Here is an 18,487-nt window from a genome sequence, read left to right on the forward strand (position 1 = left end):
AGGCTGAGGTTTCTATTTTAAATGAAGTGCTGTTGTTTAAAAGTGTCACTTGGGATAAAGGTGAGTAGCTCAGTTGTGCTAGAAGTGGACTAGCAAAATGCAATTTGAAGATATGAAATACCAGTTCGTTTCAGTTTCCTCTCTCCTTTAGACATGCTACAAGTCATTTTGTGCAGATACTTGACACGTTCTCTTCCAGGAAGGTGGGACACTCGGTGAAGTGTTCTCAGGGGATTCATAATCGACGTTTTTCACAGGTATAGATCTTGCCGTACAGAAGAAGGGCTTTCTACTGTGCTCTGTCAGTTTTCCTGCATGTTACAGTTTAGTTCCCCTGGACAAGGCTAATTGTCAGAGCTTTTCCCACAGGCGTGAGCTCAAGTCCTTAAATCTGGTGTGGCCTGGCCATTTTCAGGGCCGAATCAACCGAGTGTAAGCCCTGGAATTGTAGTTTCCGAGGAGTGCTAAGTGTTGGCAGCCCTGTACTTGGTTAAGGGGTGCGAGGAGAGGGGAAGGCTCGTTTCTACTCCAGAAAAGTGGCCTCTCTCCCCCAAAAACTCGTCCTGTGCGTTCTCGTGCTGCCTGGCGAGAAATCCCAGCAGCGCGTGGCAGCCTCGGGGCGATGGTGGAGGGGCTGAGGAGGTGTCTGTGGGGCACTCCGAGTGTTGAGAGAAATACATATGCTTCTGATTTCTTTGTACAACATGTAAAGAGACTTCTGTATTGCTGTTTTTGTGATTTAATTTGATTTTGATTGGCAGCTACGATTTTTTTCTGTGGTTTTAATTTATCTAAGGTCTCTGCCTACAGAGGACGTGTACAATTGCCTGGAAGACTGTTTGCTTTGTGCGGCCTTAGTATATTTATTGACATTAGCAAGTGTTTCGAAGAGGTTTTACCATGAGTAGTGCGGCGATGAAGCGCCCGAGCCTCTGTGTGAATACTCTAACGCAGTGCATTTCTGTCAGTAGCTGACTGTACACCAGTGTCAAACTGTTAAGCTATTTCTTTGTAAAATAGTCCAACGGAATGCATAGAATTTTTTCCTGTAAAGTATTTTTTTAATAAACAAAGTCTGATTTTGTCCTTTACCTGCCTGGCTGCTTATTTCTGCTCCAGGGCCGCGGCGGCGGGCGGCCGGGGCGGAGCCGGGCTCGGCGCTCTCCTAGTTCCGCCTGGGCGGGGGCGGGCTGGCGGCAGGCGGAGGCAGTCGAGCACCGGGCTTGCGGCGGTCTCCAGGGTAACAGCGGCCCGGGCGGCGGCCGGGGCCGGGGCCGGGGCCGGGGCCGGGCCGCCCCCGAGCTCGCCTGCGCCCCGCGGCGCCCCATGGCCTCTCGAGACAGGGATGCCATTTCCTGGTACCAGAAGAAGGTGAGTGCGGCGCGGCGCGGGCGGGCGCGGGCCCGGCCGTGCCCTCAGCCTCCTCTCCTTCCAGATCGGGGCCTACGACCAGCAGATATGGGAGAAGTCCATCGAGCAGACCGAGATGAAGGTAACGGCGGCGGCCGGGCGCAGCCCGGGCTCGGCTCCCCTGGCGGCTAACAGGCCTTTGTTTTCGGCTTCGCAGGGCTTCAAAAACAAGCCTAAGAAGAAGGGTCACATTCAGCCGGACCTGATCGACGTGGATTTAATCAGAGGTGAGCGGTGCGCGAGAGGAGAGCCTGCTCCCGGGCAGGTGTGTGTTCTCCGGCTGTGGAGCCCGAGTCGCTCAGCTTTCTGGCAGCAGCAGCGGGGCAGGGTGCCCGTGCTTGCTAGCGCTGGCGCAGAAGGAGCGTTAGAAACCCGAAAGCGGAGGCGGGAGGAATTCGGGGTGGCTCAGCAAAAGCAGTGGGAAGTGGTTGGTGAGAGTAGACTTAGGTAGGTAGGGAAGGGTCACCAGCCAGGGCGCCAAGATAAGACGGGTGGCTGCTTTTAGACGCGGCTGTTGGAGCTGTGTAGACCGCACGAGTGCCTGAAGTTGGGCTGCTGTCACCCTTCTGAACTGCAGCCTTCTGACAGGGCTTGTTCGTGGCCAAAGAGGAAGTAATAAGTAAGGAAATTCTTGAAATTCACGATTAATGACTTGTTTGTTTTTCCTTTCATTCCAAGGCTCTACATTTGCCAAAGCCAAGCCTGAAATTCCCTGGACATCACTAACTCGGAAGGGAATTGTGAGAGTTGTATTTTTTCCGTTATTCAGCCAGTGGTGGATACAGGTTACCTCCCAGCGTATTTTTATGTGGCTCCTCGTGCTCTATGTTATGCAAGGTAAGGGGTGGCAGCAGTCTGTGCCACAATCCTTTTTCTGCAAGGAATGTGACATCGTTTTGTAGTCCATAACCTAAAGTGTAAGGATCCTGTCTGAAACCTACTTAACGTAGATGTCAAGATGTGTGGCACTAGTATTTGCAGAAATTATAAAACAAGAGTAAAAGTAAATAGTTAAGACAGAAAAACTGGGCCATGCTCTTAATTTTTGCATTTGATACAATTTTGTCCTTTTCAGTCATAGCAGTTGTGTTGTATTTCATGATGCCTGTTGTGAATGCGAGTGAAGTCATGGGACCAATGTGCCTTATGTTGCTGATGGGAACTGTTCACTGTCAAATAGTGTCCACCCAGATCAACAAACCTTCAGGAAACAACGGACTGAGCAGGCGGAGGAGGTGAGCGGGGTAATGGGTTTGTTTCTTGTCGTCAAAGCATGTGATGGATTGCTCATGGTAGAAGTTAACGGGTAAATACCTTCTGTTCTGCTTTTATGTAAATGTTATTTAACCATAAATGTGAAAACGAATATTTTCTGTCTCATTTGTAATATTCTCATAATCAGGACAAATGCTGCAAATATACCAGGGTGTGATAGGTCTGGTTTAGTTGCTAGTTGGGCCTTCTCTTTCTAACGTAGCTTTTTAATACAGTTTCTCTTTGTGGCCAGAGGATGGCATTCTGCGCAGAAAGGCATCTTCGAGGTTTTTCAAACCAGTCCAGTATCCTGCTTTGGCATTAACTGCAGGGAATTGCTGATGTGTATTGAGAAGAGGGAAATGATGTCAGAGATTGCTGGCAATTTGTTTGTGCATGTGGGAGATGTTACAGTCCATCGACTAAATCTGTAGCTGTTAGGTGTCTGAGTCAGTTTAAACACTGATACAGCATTTTTGAACACAAGATGATGGATGTGGATAGGGTCATGCCTCCATTAGATTTCTACAGCAAAAATTTTGTCCAGATTTTGTCTGTTGCATCCTTTACTAGAGATGTACTGGTGTCCTGTGGGTATATGCATAGATTCTGTTAATCCAAATACAATTTATTTTATTTGGAAATAAGCATTTTGTCTGCATGACTTAAGAAAAATAGCATCTAAAAAGCTGTTCAGATCTGATTGAGATCTTCTAAGAAAGACCTAAAAGCAGGTTGCTATGCAAATTTAATTCTCCTTTTTTAAAAAATCAGGAAGTTACGCAAATCTGTGGGTGTCGATGGGAACAGTTGGTCTTCTCCTGACAAAAACAGTAAAGAAGAGCAGTCTGAATCTGCATCCATTCTTAACAATTTATTTAGTATGCTTTTCCGAAGGAGGTATGTGATCTTCACTGGGTTTTGTTGTATTTGTAATGACACTGAACAATTTGGTATCTGGAAAATGAAGACAGAATGTATACTGTCACTGATATCCCCAAAGTCTGCCAATTAGTTTCTTTTGAACTAAAAGCACTCTTGGTATTGTAGGAGGCTGATTCCTCGTGAATTTTTAGTATGTCCTTATTAGGAGATCATATCATATCTCACAGTATAGCTAAAACTGAGTGTTAGATGAGTTGCTGAAAGTGGCAGAGCTTATTTTTATTTATCAGATAAGCGACCTTTCTTGAATATGTATGCTCAAATTATATTACTGTCTTACCTGATTTCCAGAAGCAATTGTGCCTTCTAGTTTAAGTTGCTTGGATAGTCATCCCACTTTACCACCTTACTTTTTTTAAAAGTAACTCGAGGAAAAGGAGGATAGATTGTTTGGGATAATACTTCATTGTCTTCTACCGTTTTATCAGGTGAGTTTCTTGATGAGTTTTCAACTGACAGGTCCTTTCTCTTGATGAGGACTTTTTGTCTTCTGAATGGCTCTTATTTATTTTTTTCAAAATAATAATAAGAAAAAATTTTCCTCTTGGTTTAGAAGTTTTAAGATGCTATTAGCGTTACGAAGAACCACCCAGTGAGAGTGAAGCAGATAAAAGTCTCTTCAACAGAATTAGGACACAAAGAGCCTGTCAGCAGACGACAATTATGTATTCCCTTAGCTATAGTGTTTAATGTTGTACCCGTGTGGCAAGTGAAAGAGACCATGATGTTTTCCTCAAAGAGTTTTTCTCTGACATAAAAGCATTTAATTGTATTTTCTCTCATAGGATTAGAAGAGTAAAGCTGGTAGCTGAGAAAGGGACTGAGACAGAAAATGGTGTGAATGCTGTGAATAATGGCATTAAACACAGACATGCCAGATCTGAATACAGGCTGTTGCACTTCAAAGAGAAAAATAAACTTTCCGATGAGGAAAAGAGCCATCAGGTACTGGCAGGAAAGATCCATTTGAAGTTGCAAATTTCAGTATATTCTGTATGTGCCCAAAAGGTTGTTGATACTTAACTGTATGGTTTGATCTAATACAAGATACTCTTCTTCTACTAATCTTTGCTTGCCTATAGGAAACCTTAAAAACCCTTTCTACTTCTGGATTGACCAGCTGACATGCTGCTGATACTTTACTGTCAGCATCTTTTCATCTGTTAGAATAGTCAAGTATGTCAAACACAGATAATCCTGGAAAATGTCTGTTCTACCAAAGCACTCATTTAGTTGTAGAGACTTCCCATCACAAGATGTTCAGTTAAGGAAGACTGCTGATAATAATTAAAAATACATAAATTGGCAATTTTTAAAAGCAGTTGTGTAAAATAATTCACCTTGCAAACAGTTCCCCACAATATCCTCTCAGAGGGGAGGCAGGAAAGTAAAGACTGAAACATCCCTTGGGAGAGAGAAAGACAGAACTAAAGCATCGTTACCTCTGTTGAAATCTCTAAAACATAAAGCTTTGTGGAGTTACTTTTGAGGCTCTTCTGGGTCGGTAAGGCGTGAACTCACACGTGAAGAACTTACTTAGATTAGAATCTGTGTGGGACACCGTAGTACTATGCCATCCCAACTTCTCTATTTCTAGGCATTTGGAGAGGAGCAGAGCTAGGTGTAGGGGGACACATCTCATGATTTTGGGCCTGCTAGCCACCAGCTTGTAGACACATCTGTTCTCCTGGGCTTAAGGTTGCTGGTAAGATACAGCCGACAGCTGCTGCTGCCTCTTCGTGCCTTTGCCCCACATCCAGCTCCACCCTGCCCAAGATTCCCTCTCATTACCTCTGTGGCAAGGCAAGGCAAGAGTTGGGGGTAAGGAGCTAAAATTTGTGATGTCTCTGTGATGCTAAGTTGGATTCTGTTTCTGCATATTCTATGGAGATCATCTTCTGCTGGCTTTTGCAGGTAATAAGAGATTACTGTGTATACCAGTGTAGTAGGAGGACTGGCTTTGAACCTTTGGTTTGATGCAATTCAGGCTGGTCCTTTATTGGTGCCTTCGTCTTATTTTGACTGCTGTATTTCTAGGATGACTGCACCAACAGAGGGGGCGTTTCTGATGAGCTTTCGAGTGAGGAGGATGCTGAAGCAATGGCACAACGGATCTTGTTACACCAGAATGTAGAAGGGGCTTCCAGTGACAATAGCTATGAAGAGAAGAGGCCTCTTGTTTCTCTGAACCAGGCTGTCTCACAGGTACTCATGTTGAATTTATGCCATTTTCCACAAAATTTTTTGCTGTGGATAATGAGCTGGTTTTCCTTTGTTTTGGCAGGTCAAGCAAGCCCTGAAAGGTGCCAGAGACTCTGATAGTGTCGTGGAATCTGAACTAGAATCTACGTTATATAGTCAGGTACGGTTATAAATTCAAGAGACAGCTTTACTGAGCCTGGCCAGTGTAGGGGCATCCTCCCCATCAAAACAGACCATTAGTAAATGATAGTGCTTCTGCGTCTTCAGGTATAAGGTGTGGCCTCCCTCCCTGCTTGTTTGCAGCTTGTAAACTTTGTTCACAATTGTGAGTAGGTTACTTTTTTTTTAACAAAAACAAAACAAACAAAATCACTCTATTGGCAGCGTAGTATGGTCCAAACTGCCTCTAATTGCTCATGTTCAATTGCTACAATTGGTCTTGTGGTTTGGGAGGCAGCTCTGCATTGTAGCTTTTAGGCTAATAAAGTTTGATTTTAAAATGAAAGAGTAAATCCATTCTGTGATACATACTCATTCACTTCATTACTTTATTTTGCCCCCTGCCACTCCCCCCACCTGAAAATAAAGTAGAAATAAAATATATTAATATCAAATTATGAATATAAATATCTATAACTAAATATAAAATGTGAATGAAATTTTAAAATAGATTATGCAAAAGCCAGAAAACTTTTGCATTAGAACGAATAAGTCAATTTTTATTTTGTAAAGTTGGGAATAGAGGTGGGGAACTAATGCTACCTGTGTGCCTTCCTGTCTAGAAATGCTGGTTGCAAACACTGTCACAACAGTTTGCACCAGGTGGGTGTGTCTGGGAGTTCTCAGCTGCCCCTGGAAGCTGATTTAGCCAATTGCTGGGGGGGGATAGAGGAGGTGGTTCTGCAAACAGTGCAGGGCTGTGCTGTGTAAATTTTGCTCTGCTTCAAAGGACTCAAGGTCCTGCATTAGTGTGGGATCCCGGAGCTGTAGTGCAACCCGGAGAGACTCAGAAAGTACTCGCCATGACTCTGAGACAGAAGACATGCTTTGGGATGATCTGCTTCATGGGCCAGAGTGTCGCTCGTCCTGCACCAGTGACAGTGAGGAAATGACTGTAAGAGGTACCAGGCGGGATTTGAAGGAAGACGTTTTCCAGCAGGTTTGTTGATTTGTATCCAGTAGCTGAGAACACTGTGAAAGATTTCCACATCCCCCCTCTTTTTTTTCCCTGTTTCAGGTTCCCCTCTTTCCCCCCCGCCCCGTCTGCCCAACTAATATGAGACACATCTGAATGCTGTTGGTCTAATGTGAGCAACCTAATGCTGGATGAGCCCATTCTGTCAACTGTGCTAATCACATGGAAGTCTGGAATGATCTAAACAGTATCAGTGATCAGCTCCCTCCTCCCCACTGGTATTATCTGGACCACTGCATCCCCAAACAAAATATTTTACCCAAAGACAAATTAGGAATCCCCCTCAATCTAAATACTTTCTAGGAAAAAGCATTATTTAATAGCAGGACAGAAATAGATTATACACCTTTTGCATTCATTTCTCTTTTATAGAACCATTTGTTTTGGCTGCAGAATACAAGTCCAGCATCTGCAAAAGTGAGTGCACTGATCTGGGAAGGGAATGACTGTAAGAAGGTGGACATGTCTGTGCTGGAGATCAGTGGGATTATCATGAGCAGGGTAAGAGGGCTGTAAGGCATTGCAACCTCTCTCCCTCACACTTTAAAAAATCACCACCAAGAAACATGAAAATAGCTATACATGCAAATATGAGGTGCGGTATAAAACTGGTCCTTCCTCAACTGCAAATACAGTTGTCCCAAATGTTCTTACTTAAAAATGGCATAAACCAAAATTTAGGAGGTCCTGCTGAAGACTAATCAGAGCTGATTATTGTTGGCTGTGTCTCTGCAGTGTGCTGAAGGTGGTGGTTTTATTATTTATTGACTAATTGATTGTTGTTGTACTGAAATGGGTGGAATTATTTTAGGCCATGTCCTCTGAAGGGAAGGGGAACTGAAAGCTTGATAGAATTAATGCTGTCACAACAGCATGCCTTTTCCTTGATGCAAAACCCCAGGTAATCATCCTATTTTTCCAGGTTAATGCCTACCAGCAAGGAGTGGGGTATCAAATGCTGGGAAATGTCATCACCATTGGATTAGCGTTCCTACCATTCCTCTACAGACTCTTTCGCACTGATAACCTGGAGCAGCTGTGCTCCATTTCTCTGAAGGAGCTTTTGCACATCTTTTGTGGAGCACCTGCTAGCACCCCTGTCATTGTTTTGTCTGCGATCAACTTCCTTGAAAGACTTTGCTTAACCTGGATGTTTTTCTTCATGATGTGTGTTGCTGAGAGGACATACAAACAGGTAGGTTTAAATGTGCTGTTCCCTTTCATGAACCCTGAGGCAGGTGTTCTACCAAAACCACACTTTCTCGAGACACAGGCAAGACAAGCATGTCTTAGCAAGCTCAGGTGTCAAAGCTGGTAAGATGTCTGAGAAGTTTAGGTAGGGGAGTCTGGTAAGACTCCTATTCATCAGTCACAACTTAAACCTGTCAGTACCCTCCCTGACCCCTGTGCTCCCCCTCTTACCCTGCCCCCAAGGGAAAAATAACATTTTAACATCTTGAAATGGCACTCTGCATGGAAGTGAATGCTTCAACATGGAGCTGTGTGGGAAAAAGAAGCAGCCTACTTAATTGGCCTGTTCTAAGATGGAGCATTAGATAGTTGGCTCCATTGTGTTCAGCTCCCTCATGACTGTGGGCAGTAGCTTTGTTGAAGTGGCTGTAAATATTGTGTGGTAGGCAGGCTGGTGTTACTGTTTTAGCGAGAGCTCTGTGGCTAATTGTGCATAGCAATAGCAGTTCTACCTCTGCCATCCCACGATGACTACAGTTATTTATCTGAGAGAGGTCTTGCACTGAGGTCCCCCGTTAGGCTCCCTCAGTGTGCCACAAAGCTAACCTTTTCTGCCAGTTACCACTAAGCAATCCCAAGCAATCTTTTTTGGTTTAGACTAATTTACATTTGTGTGTGTATGTTTTTGTTTTTAATTTGCAGAGGTTTTTGTTTGCCAAGCTTTTTAGTCACATTACATCTGCTCGGAAAGCCAGGAAATATGAAATTCCTCACTTTAGACTCAAGAAGGTAGAAAACATTAAGATCTGGTTATCCCTTCGTTCCTATCTAAAGGTCAGTTCTGATGCAAGATTTGATTATTACAGAGAGTGTAACCAAGTCTCTAGGTACATGTACTTTACCTCACTGTTGTTTGGCACTTCAGACAGCACTGCTTGAATTGTTAAACAATTTTTTGTTTGTGGTGAGCCTTGACTTCACAGCTCTGCATCCAAGCCTTAGACCTGACACAGTGTCTTTGTTTCTGTAGAGGCGAGGCCCCCAGCGATCTGTGGATGTTGTTGTATCGTCAATCTTTTTACTGGCTCTTTCAATTGCTTTTATATGCTGTGCCCAGGTGAGATTTTAACTTTGTTTTTAAAGTAGGTGGAAAACTCCCAAACTACTGGAGGATTTTCTTTTGCCAACCTACAAAGTGCTTGAACTGTAGCTGTTTGTCTCCAAAGTAACATGGAGTGGTTTGCATTTTTTAAAAGCTTTGTAATGTTTAGTGGGTAATAGATATTCATTCTCTATGTTCACAGGACATCTTACTTTAGAGGGCTAATTGTAGCATCCTCTTTAACCACTGTTGTTGAAAAGCAGGTCAATAACTATTACTTACAACTTTTAATCCTTCACTAAACCTTCTGTTATAGTAAGCAGTGTTAATGCTGGAGCTTCTCTTGGTTTCTTTGGTTTTGGCAAGAGACTCGTTATAATGTTTAGGCAAGTTCTTGATACCATGAAGATGCAGTGGCGGTAGCAGTAAGACTGATGATTAGTAGATACTGAGTCTCACTGCTGTGATTGCTTTTGTAAGCCACAGGTTTCTGGAGGAAGTAATGACAATCCTAGTCCTGCTCTGTTAGACCCAGTGAGTACATACTGGGAAAGGCAGAATCAACTTAGCCTGGCTGTGGTGGTCTGAGGCTGCCAGTAGGACAAGCACATGTGAAAGGAATGACACCTTATTGCCTGTTAATTGGAAAGAGGAAGAACAAGTGTCCTTTTCTAAGTAAGTAGAAAGAAAAAAATCAAATTCCAGGCTAAAGCCAGGTTGGAAACCAGACCTTTTCCTTTAACCTAGTTACATGAACGAATTACACTTCAAGGGAAAAACTGTCAGTAGCTGTAGAGCACGGATGGATGTCTGTTCAGAAGAGGAGTAAGGGCAATGCTATTGTGCTTCTCCCAAGAACAGGCATGTTACTTGTTATTGACACTGGCACTTTTTTTTTTTCAATACAGGTTCTTAAGGGTCACAAAACATTTCTGAATGCAGCTTACAACTGGGAGTTCCTGATCTGGGAGGCAGCACTACTTCTTTTTTTACTACGTCTGGCATCTTTGGGCTCTGAAACCAACAAGAAATACAGTAATATTTCAGTCTTGCTCACTGAGCAGGTATCTCCATTTAGCTTATTCTCCCTTTGGCTTTGTGGCTTGCTTGGATATAATTACTGCATTTCAAACCAGCTTAAAAAGTACTGGAATAAAATTTTAAAATTTAGAGATCAACCCTTGTGCTGGACAGAAGGTAACAGAACACTGTACAACTGGGGAAGGACAAGCTGTTAAATGTTTGGACAGACTCAAATTCTAAAATTCCAGGTTATTTTGTCTCTGGATTAACACATTAGCCATGTCAATTGGAAAAAGAATGATATTCTCACTGCTAAATTCCTGTCTGTGGATGCATCACTTCTTTAGGAGTGAGAGTAGACTGCAAAAAATGGCTCTAATTTCCCTTGGAAATTAGTTGGGGGCTAGTGCTGGAATATTAACATCCAATCTGTAATGTCTCTGTCACAGATAAACTTATACCTAAAGATGGAGAAGAAGCCAAACAAGAAAGAACAGCTGTCTCTAGTAAACAATGTTTTGAAACTATCTACAAAGCTACTGAAGGTAAGCTACTCTCCCCAAAAATATACAGTTGCTAAATTTTATGGAAGCAATGATTAATGACAATGACTGTGTGTTTTTGTTCTTCCCATTTCTCTTGTCTCTTGATTAGGTAAGTTTGTGAGAACTAACTAAGGGAGGTTTTCTGTGCTTCTGTAGCTGTGGTGTAAGATCAAGCAATAGAAGACCAGTGTGGTTAATTAGCGCTGCAAACATTTGGTTAGTAGTGGCTTAACTATGATTTAGGTGAGAGGAGAGGCTAGTATGAACGTAGCATGTCTCCTTACTGCTTGAATCTCGTTCTCCTTCAGCAGCTTCGATGTTGAAGCTTGATGACAGTAGCAGAGTAGGTATTTGGAAATGAAAGAGCATAGTCTAAGTCACATAAACTAGTCTAGACAAATTCTACAGCTTGTTGTGTCAAGCTCTTTTTATGCAGCTAGTGTTGCTACAAAGGGGACTTGCAGATTCAGCATGGCTGTTTGTTTGTTAGAAAACATTGAGCTGGGAGGCCTGAAATGGAGTGGGAATTTCTGTACATACATTTAAGAAAGGATACAGAGGCAGTGCATGGTTAGCAACATCTGCCAGAGCACCACTACTAAGCTAAAAGTCAGAGGATTAAGTGCTTCTGGTATTGATGAATGCTAATGGACTTTTTTTTGCCTTTTACTGCAGGAATTAGATACTCCATTTAGGCTGTATGGACTGACCATGAATCCACTAATCTACAATATAACACGTGTTGTAATACTCTCTGCTGTCTCAGGTGTTATAAGTGATCTTCTAGGATTCAATATCAGAGTAAGTATAACTCCCATGCAAACTAACAGGAAATGTCTTGTAGGGGTCACTTTTGTACCATTGCCAAATTCCTCCCACCCAAGCAGAAGAAAGGTTGTGGGTTTGAATTAGGATCCCTCTACATGGTAGTTCAGAGAACAGACCATGCTGAATGACTCTCCATCCCCTGAGCCAGGTTTTTTTTGGGGGGAGGACAGGGCTGACAAATTTCAGCCCTGTTCAGGTCTTCAGTGCCCACTTAAAGCTGTTTGTTAGTCAGAATCCTGGGTTCTTTCCCTTGGGAATGAAGACACAGTCCTCCTGTGGCTCACACTTAACTTGGAGCTCGCTGAGCAGAGCATTCAATGCATGACAGGCAAAAGAGACTGTCTTACCTATAGATGAAAAGCATTCTCACTCTTAGTATCTCTTTTCAGTTATGGAAAATTAAACCGTGAACTGACCAAACATCAGCGCTCAGCCCTCTCTGCCAGGAAGACAGACCAGAGAAGATAACTAATAGCTTGGGCAAAAAGCAGAGGTGCTCTCAAACTACAGAAAACTAATTACAATTTTTTGAATGGATTCTCAGTGTACGTATCAAAAGCCCTCCCTCTGCTTTACTGTTCTACAACATACAGAATAAGCTGGTCTAATCAGTGAAGTCATCCCATGGCATGCATACACAGCAAAACAGAATTAATGGGGCCTACTACTTAGAAGCTGACACTGAAAATAGATGGAACTGTGTGGGGCATCAAACACTGAAAGCCATACAAGAGCTCCTACTGGAGGGACACTGGTGATTGCTGCAGGTGCCTTGTTTCTGTAAAGCCTGAATCCTGTGCATGTGAGAAGTGATGAGTCAGCCCTCCTGTTTCAGTTAGCATCATCCTTTTTCAGAGAGCTCTAGAGCTACACTGAAATGTTTCAGTTTATGCATCTTTCTTCAGAGCTCTGCTCAGACTGGTAATACTTAGATGCATTTATCTGAATGTGCTGAAGAGTGTTTCTTAAAAGCTCAGTGTGCTTGAGGCTTTGCCTCTTTATCCTGAACTACTGCAGGAAGCAGTGAAATTTGTCTGCCTCCATGTTGACAGTTAAGCAATGTAAGAGACTGCTGCTGGCTGGCTTATGTTGGGTGTTCTGCAAATAAATGATGATCATTTTCTGGAAAGCATTAGTTACATGAGAACAACCTCACAACACACGCTGCTACCAGTAAAGCATTTATCAACTATGGAATGTTTCGCTCTGTTCATTCCCTGTAACACCTCAGTTATGCTTTGCCTGGGCTATGTCCCGAGGGCATCCCAGTGTGTCTCCTTCTGACAACCAGCTTTGCTCAGTGGTGTTGAGCAGCTGTTGCAGCTCCGCACTGCAGCAGTGCCTTACACTGGAATACCTGAGGAAGAAATCTGTTGTGAGAATCAGTTCAGTGGAAGAGATGTGGCAAAGACTTCCTCACCCAAAAGTAGATCAATGTTTAGAAAGGGCATAGGACAGAAAAAATGTTTTAATGACACCTGTAAAGCTTATGTTTTCCTTAACTGACTGCTACCTTCTATTTATTAGTAATGAAAAAAGCAAAAACTGAGGAACTTTTCATAGCTTCATTCTTTCACATAAGGGGTAAGATAGCGTAAGAATTTTTGGTAGTAAATTGTTTACAGCTATTTTCTGTACAAGGAAAAGTTGTAAGATGTAAAAGGAGATGACAATTTTATATATCAAAATGTACAAATAAACCTACAGTACAAATATTTCATCATTAACAACTCTTTCTACATGACTTAATGATTTTTATAATACCTTTGTTGAACATCTGTTATTTGAACAGAGTCAAGGAAACTGCCAATAATAAATTGCATTTGTTTTCCAGAAGAGTATTATGTTTGTGGGTAAAACCTGGGTCCGATTTAGCTGTTCAAAGTATCATATCACTGAAAGTCAACCAAGAATGTTTTATACAGTGCAGAACCAACAGGCCAAGAACTGGAGTTTCTTTTTAATATCTATATAAAAAATAATGAGCGATTTACAGGTCTCTCTCTAGTCAGAACCTCAGAAGTATGTATAAAGGTGCTGTACAATATATAAACATTTACACCCAGTACATCCATACATTGCTTAGCATTCCAAGGCCACATTGCTAAGTCATCTGATACAGTAAGTACAGATACAAGTTCTATGGAAGGAGAAATCACAGACAGGTAAGACACTAAATCAGGTCACATTAACATATAGAAAAAATACAGGGGTAGCTGATGACAGGGAAATAATTTCAGTGGTGCTAATTCATCTTTGTATTAAACATCTGAAATTTGTTACTGTACTCAGTGGTTAGGGCAAGTGCATACAACTCAACATAAAACAGAATCTCTTGTTAAGAATACATGGTTAATATCTACATAGGCTACTTCAAAGTATTAAATATTTTCACAGTCATACTCCACAACATGGAGTATTTGTACATATTATGCTACACAGCAAATCTCAATGGATCATCCAATGTCAAGCAGCAGAGCACAGTTCAGATCTGCTTTAAAGCCTATTTAATTTTCAAAGTCTTTGTTTAAAAAGCTGTTTGAGTAGTCATCGGTACTTCTAAAGAATTCAACTCAGAACTGATTCACTGTGCTTCATTAAGCTTTAAAAACATTAAATGTTTCAAAGCCAGAACCCTATATTCACTCTTTCACTTTCAAATAGCAAATCATATTAGTTTGAATTTTAACATGAGTAAGTAAAGCTTGACCTTTAACACTTCTCTCTCTTTCTGCAATCTGGACCAATGGGCTCCTTTTACCACTTTTTTGCAGTCATTAAAAACCTAACACATCAGGAAATCATCACTAAAACCATGACTAAAATAAAACCCTTCAATTTATGCAGTCTGCTGTTCTTACAGCTGTAGGACTGATGTGTCAGTAAATTCTGATGGCAACACTCCTCTTTTAAAAAATAGGTATTCTAGCCCAAACAATAGATATTAAGTCTCATGTACCCTGTATATCATCCTATTTAGCACTCTTAGAACAGATCACACATTCAAAGTAAAATATGGGAGACTTCTAATATACACAGGCAAGAACTTCATTTAAGAAGCTGCTATGGCAGTTGGTTCTGTCCTAGAGGTCAATTGTTTTCTCTACACAGGGAAAAAAATCCAATTGCTAACTAGCATTAAGTAAAGATGGGACTTCAGTATACAGCACCACAATGAGGCTGAAAATAAATATGCACTCATTGCTTATGTTTACAAAGAATGCTAAGGATGACACAGTGCCACAAGTGAAACCAAAGGAATTATGTTATTTAACAGAACCCAGAATTTTCTCTTTTCAGACACATGTTTGCAAAGAGTTGTTATAAGCATCCTTATGAATCAAGAAAATAAAGCAATTTTGCTGTGTTCATAAAAAGCAAAATTACAAAACATTGATTATGTCAAATATAATTTTTATCTACACGATTCTGTATTAGGTATAAAAATTTAAGAAAAAACATCAACTGAACAGCAACAGGCTCGTTTGCTGCCCTAGAATTGATAAAACCAACCCACCCATCTTCTTACTGAACCAGCAAGAACATGTGTTTTTCCTTATGTAAACATGCAACATGCTCTTGAGAAAATACCCATTTCAAACAAAACCTTGCCTTTTCTGTGACTGGAATACATACAAGAAGGATTAGATTGACTGGATACAGTAGCTAACTTGGCACAAGAACAAGAAGTGAGTCATGATCACATTGGCAATATAGGCATTAAATAATTTTGTTCAGAAACTCACAATACTATCTGAGAAAGCCGTAGCAGTGCAACGTTGAGAGCAGCAGAACACCGCCTTCAAAAGGACAAGGGGACAGCAGCTTATGGAAGAGTTTCATTTAAGCAATCCAAAAGGTCCTTCATGCAGCTTAGATAATTTAAGAATGAATCAAATACTTTCCACCCTCTAACCAGTTTCTGAAAAAAATGACAACTTCGTGAAAAGAAACAATGCTTTTAGATGACCAGTATTAGCAACCTGATTAAAACATGTTCTAAAAAAAAGCGTCAGTCAAACCCGTTTTTCAGCCACACCTGCTGTTTGGGTGACTTTACATGCGCTTGGTACCCTCCAAGGTCCAGGAGTTATTGGTGTTTTCTTAACTGGAGAACTATTCTCGGATTTGGAAATTCCATCATCTTTGGTTTCATTGGGTAGCTCCGTGTGTCTCTCTCCATGTTGTCTGTTCAGCATAAGCATCTCCTGTGTTTCTAGCCTTCTTTGTTTCTCCATGGAAAGCAGTGGAATATTGGAAAGACTGGAAGTTTTGAATCTGCTGGAACTTGGCTCTCCAGAGTTTGACAACTTTGTTTTTTCATCTTCAGATGCGTTTCTCCTAGAGTCACTGAATGGAAGATGATTGTCATCAAATGCTGCATGTTGTCGTTCTGGAGACCACCCTTCCATCTTTCCAGAAGTCATCTGCTTTGTGTCTTTCCTGGTGACTCCTGTTTTACCGTTTCCACCTTTCAATTGCTCAACAGTCATCTTACCACCACCAGTTGTTCTATTCTGATATTCTTGTAACCTGCCTACCCTTTCTACATTTCCTTGCTTACTGAGATGCTTTTGGGGACTGGCAGACCTTCCTTGCTTTCCACTGGAATACTCTTTTTTGTTACTATTGTTCATCCCGGTTTCTGTGGGTTTATTCTCACTCTTTCTGGAACTGTCAGATTTATGCGAGAGATTGCTGTAGGTTTTTTCAGGGTCCCCTTTTCTGGGGCCATGGAATCCTGTGTGAAGGTGTCCCTCAGCAGCCACTAACTTTTCTGGACTTGCAGATCTGTCTCTTCTGGTCCCTACTTCCAAACTACTTGTTGTGATTTCAAACCCAGGGCTGGAGGGACATTCCCATCTGTTCTTTGTTCTCTGGGGAGAAGACTGAGGCTTCATCTCAAACTGGTTTTCAGTTAAAGTGCTTATCTTTTCAGGCACAGTGTTCTTTGCTTGTTCCAGTTTCTCAGACAGCTGAACTCTCGTTAAAGCTTCTCCTGGTACTGGTAAATAACACACTTCAGATGGGGAAGCAGAATGTGAAGATGAAGATAATGGTGACTGTTCTTCATATATTACATTTGACGAAGATGGATTATAACTATCCCAATCACCTGGAAATGAACAGTGAGAGATTTGACTAAATGACTTAAACAACAAAAACCCACTAAATATTTTAGAAACGTGCATACTACTGGGGTTCCAGGATGTTACATGAAATCTTCAATTTAACAGACTATGTAGTGGCATACTCTTGAAGTCTTAGTCAGTTTTCTATATTGCATTATTCTGCAACCTACAACCACAATAAGGATGTGATTTTGGAAAAAAACTTGTGCTTAGAATGCTGGCATGATCCCTGTGGGACTGACACCATCTTGTATCAGCACAACTTTAGAGCCTACACAGCAAAATTGCAAAATAGAAAGTCCCTGACCTACATTGTTTAATGTAAGAAAACCAAATTAACTGAAACTGTTATGCTAAAAGGAAACTGAAAACAGTGAAAAGTTGAGGTTATTCATAGCTTTGCACTTTAATAATAGGAAGAGATGAAACACAAGACATGCAGATTTACCAAGTCTTTAAGGAAAAACCAAGAAAAGCACTGAAAGCCCTTAATGTTGCTCAGGTTTCACGTAGGGACACAGACTGGAAGGAGCCAAACCTGAAGGAGGAAGAGAAAAAGCCCAGAACTACATACCAAAATCAGAGTACAGCAAGCAAGATTTCAATCAGAAATGTATGATTAACAGCAAGACAAGAGGCAACAAAACCCTTCCCCTCTCCACTGTTGCTCATCTAATCTAAGTTGCTTAACCTAATCTCAGGCTGCACTTTGGACAGAGGGCTGGACCAAATGGTCTCCAAAAGGACCAAGAGGTTCCTTCAGACTCTTCTATGATTCTGTGTTTCTACCTCAGACTCAGGAGATTTCCGTGAACAAGAGGGCCAGGAGTGATTCCAGGCAACTACTGCACAGCCCTCACAGTGCAGGATAAACACCATTTACCACTGCTGAAATTATACCAAGCTTAAATAGCTATTAGTAAGGAGAGAGCTGGAGGTGCCCTCACACTGCCTCCCTCTCTTCTAACTTGTAAATGCTAATTTTAAAGAGGACCTCAACAGAAGCTCATCAGAACACAAGGAAGACTATATTTAACTTTCACCCTTAATGACAAGGTAATTCAGTGAGAGAGACAAACCCAGCCAGCCAGGAATCTAGCAAGATGGCACAGAACAGACTTCACAGTTCACAGATGGGCTGTTTCTGTGCCATGCGCTAATTCACTGATTTTACTGTGCTGTGAAGGTTGGAACAGTAAGATGTTACGGGCCATCTTCTAGCTCTCTGGAGGAAAGAAATGGAGAAAGTTCTGAGCAGATTTTACCCCTTGAGTGGATGCCAGTTGCTGCCTGAACACAACAAACTATTTGGTAGTTCAAACTTTGTGTTTTAAAATTCACAAAGGATAAACTCATGGTTGGTCACTATTATTGAAAAACTCTTCATCAGAAAATGTGACCCTACAATTTAAGAAGTTTACTATCAGAATCTTGGTGTCAGCATCAAAAGTTAAAAGACTAAAACATGTACTCGGACAAAAAGTGTTCTTTGCTTTAAAATACTGCCACTGCCACAAGTTGTTTTGATTTGTAGTTTCAAAACGTTTCCTAAGTTAGACTCAAAAATCATAATTTCTGTGCTCTGTAGCTGAACTCAGAGCTCCTGCAAGCATTTGCTGTTCTGTCCTTTTTTTTGGGGGGGGGGGGGGGGGGGTTTTTT

General features: G+C 41.7%; 2 protein-coding genes across 4 annotated transcripts in view; one reads left to right on the plus strand and one right to left on the minus strand.

Moving 5' to 3' along the window:
* The first annotated feature begins 1,302 nt into the window (after positions 1-1,302).
* Positions 1,303-12,729, plus strand: PHTF1 (putative homeodomain transcription factor 1). 3 transcript variants are annotated; one of them, XM_010578726.1, is made up of 18 exons: positions 1,303-1,371; positions 1,436-1,492; positions 1,568-1,637; positions 2,089-2,247; positions 2,486-2,645; positions 3,439-3,564; positions 4,395-4,554; positions 5,647-5,814; positions 5,894-5,971; positions 6,761-6,970; positions 7,379-7,507; positions 7,929-8,201; positions 8,900-9,031; positions 9,228-9,314; positions 10,208-10,363; positions 10,772-10,867; positions 11,543-11,668; positions 12,085-12,729. In XM_010578726.1, the coding sequence occupies exons 1-18, from the start codon at positions 1,327-1,329 to the stop codon at positions 12,103-12,105; spliced, it is 2,253 nt and encodes a 750-aa protein (XP_010577028.1). In that variant the 5' UTR covers positions 1,303-1,326; the 3' UTR covers positions 12,106-12,729. The 3 variants fall into 3 exon arrangements, with proteins under 3 accessions (XP_010577028.1, XP_010577021.1, XP_010577036.1); XM_010578719.1 differs by having other exon boundaries at positions 1,436-1,637; XM_010578734.1 differs by lacking the exons at positions 1,303-1,371; positions 1,436-1,492; positions 1,568-1,637; positions 2,089-2,247 and having other exon boundaries at positions 2,642-2,716.
* Positions 12,730-15,711: 2,982 nt separating this feature from the next.
* The window catches only part of MAGI3 (membrane associated guanylate kinase, WW and PDZ domain containing 3), a 99,273-nt gene continuing 96,497 nt past the window's right edge, over positions 15,712-18,487 (minus strand). The window contains exon 21 of the mRNA XM_010579684.1: positions 15,712-16,811. Coding sequence (XP_010577986.1) covers positions 15,712-16,811 — 1,100 coding nt within the window. The remainder of the gene's footprint in view (positions 16,812-18,487) is intronic.

The sequence above is a fragment of the Haliaeetus leucocephalus genome, unplaced genomic scaffold, assembly GCF_000737465.1.
Source record: "Haliaeetus leucocephalus isolate CR32 unplaced genomic scaffold, Haliaeetus_leucocephalus-4.0 Scaffold68, whole genome shotgun sequence".
NCBI classification, from domain to species: Eukaryota; Metazoa; Chordata; class Aves; order Accipitriformes; family Accipitridae; genus Haliaeetus; species Haliaeetus leucocephalus.

Excerpts from the sequence above, each read along its gene's own strand:
- PHTF1 (XM_010578719.1), top strand. The coding sequence starts at position 1,327 with ATGGCCTCTCGAGACAGGGATGCCATTTCCTGGTACCAGAAGAAG. Across the intron at positions 4,555-5,646 it reads ATGAGGAAAAGAGCCATCAG|GATGACTGCACCAACAGAGG; the intron begins GTACTGGCAGGA and ends CTGTATTTCTAG. Across the intron at positions 11,669-12,084 it reads TTCTAGGATTCAATATCAGA|TTATGGAAAATTAAACCGTG; the intron begins GTAAGTATAACT and ends ATCTCTTTTCAG.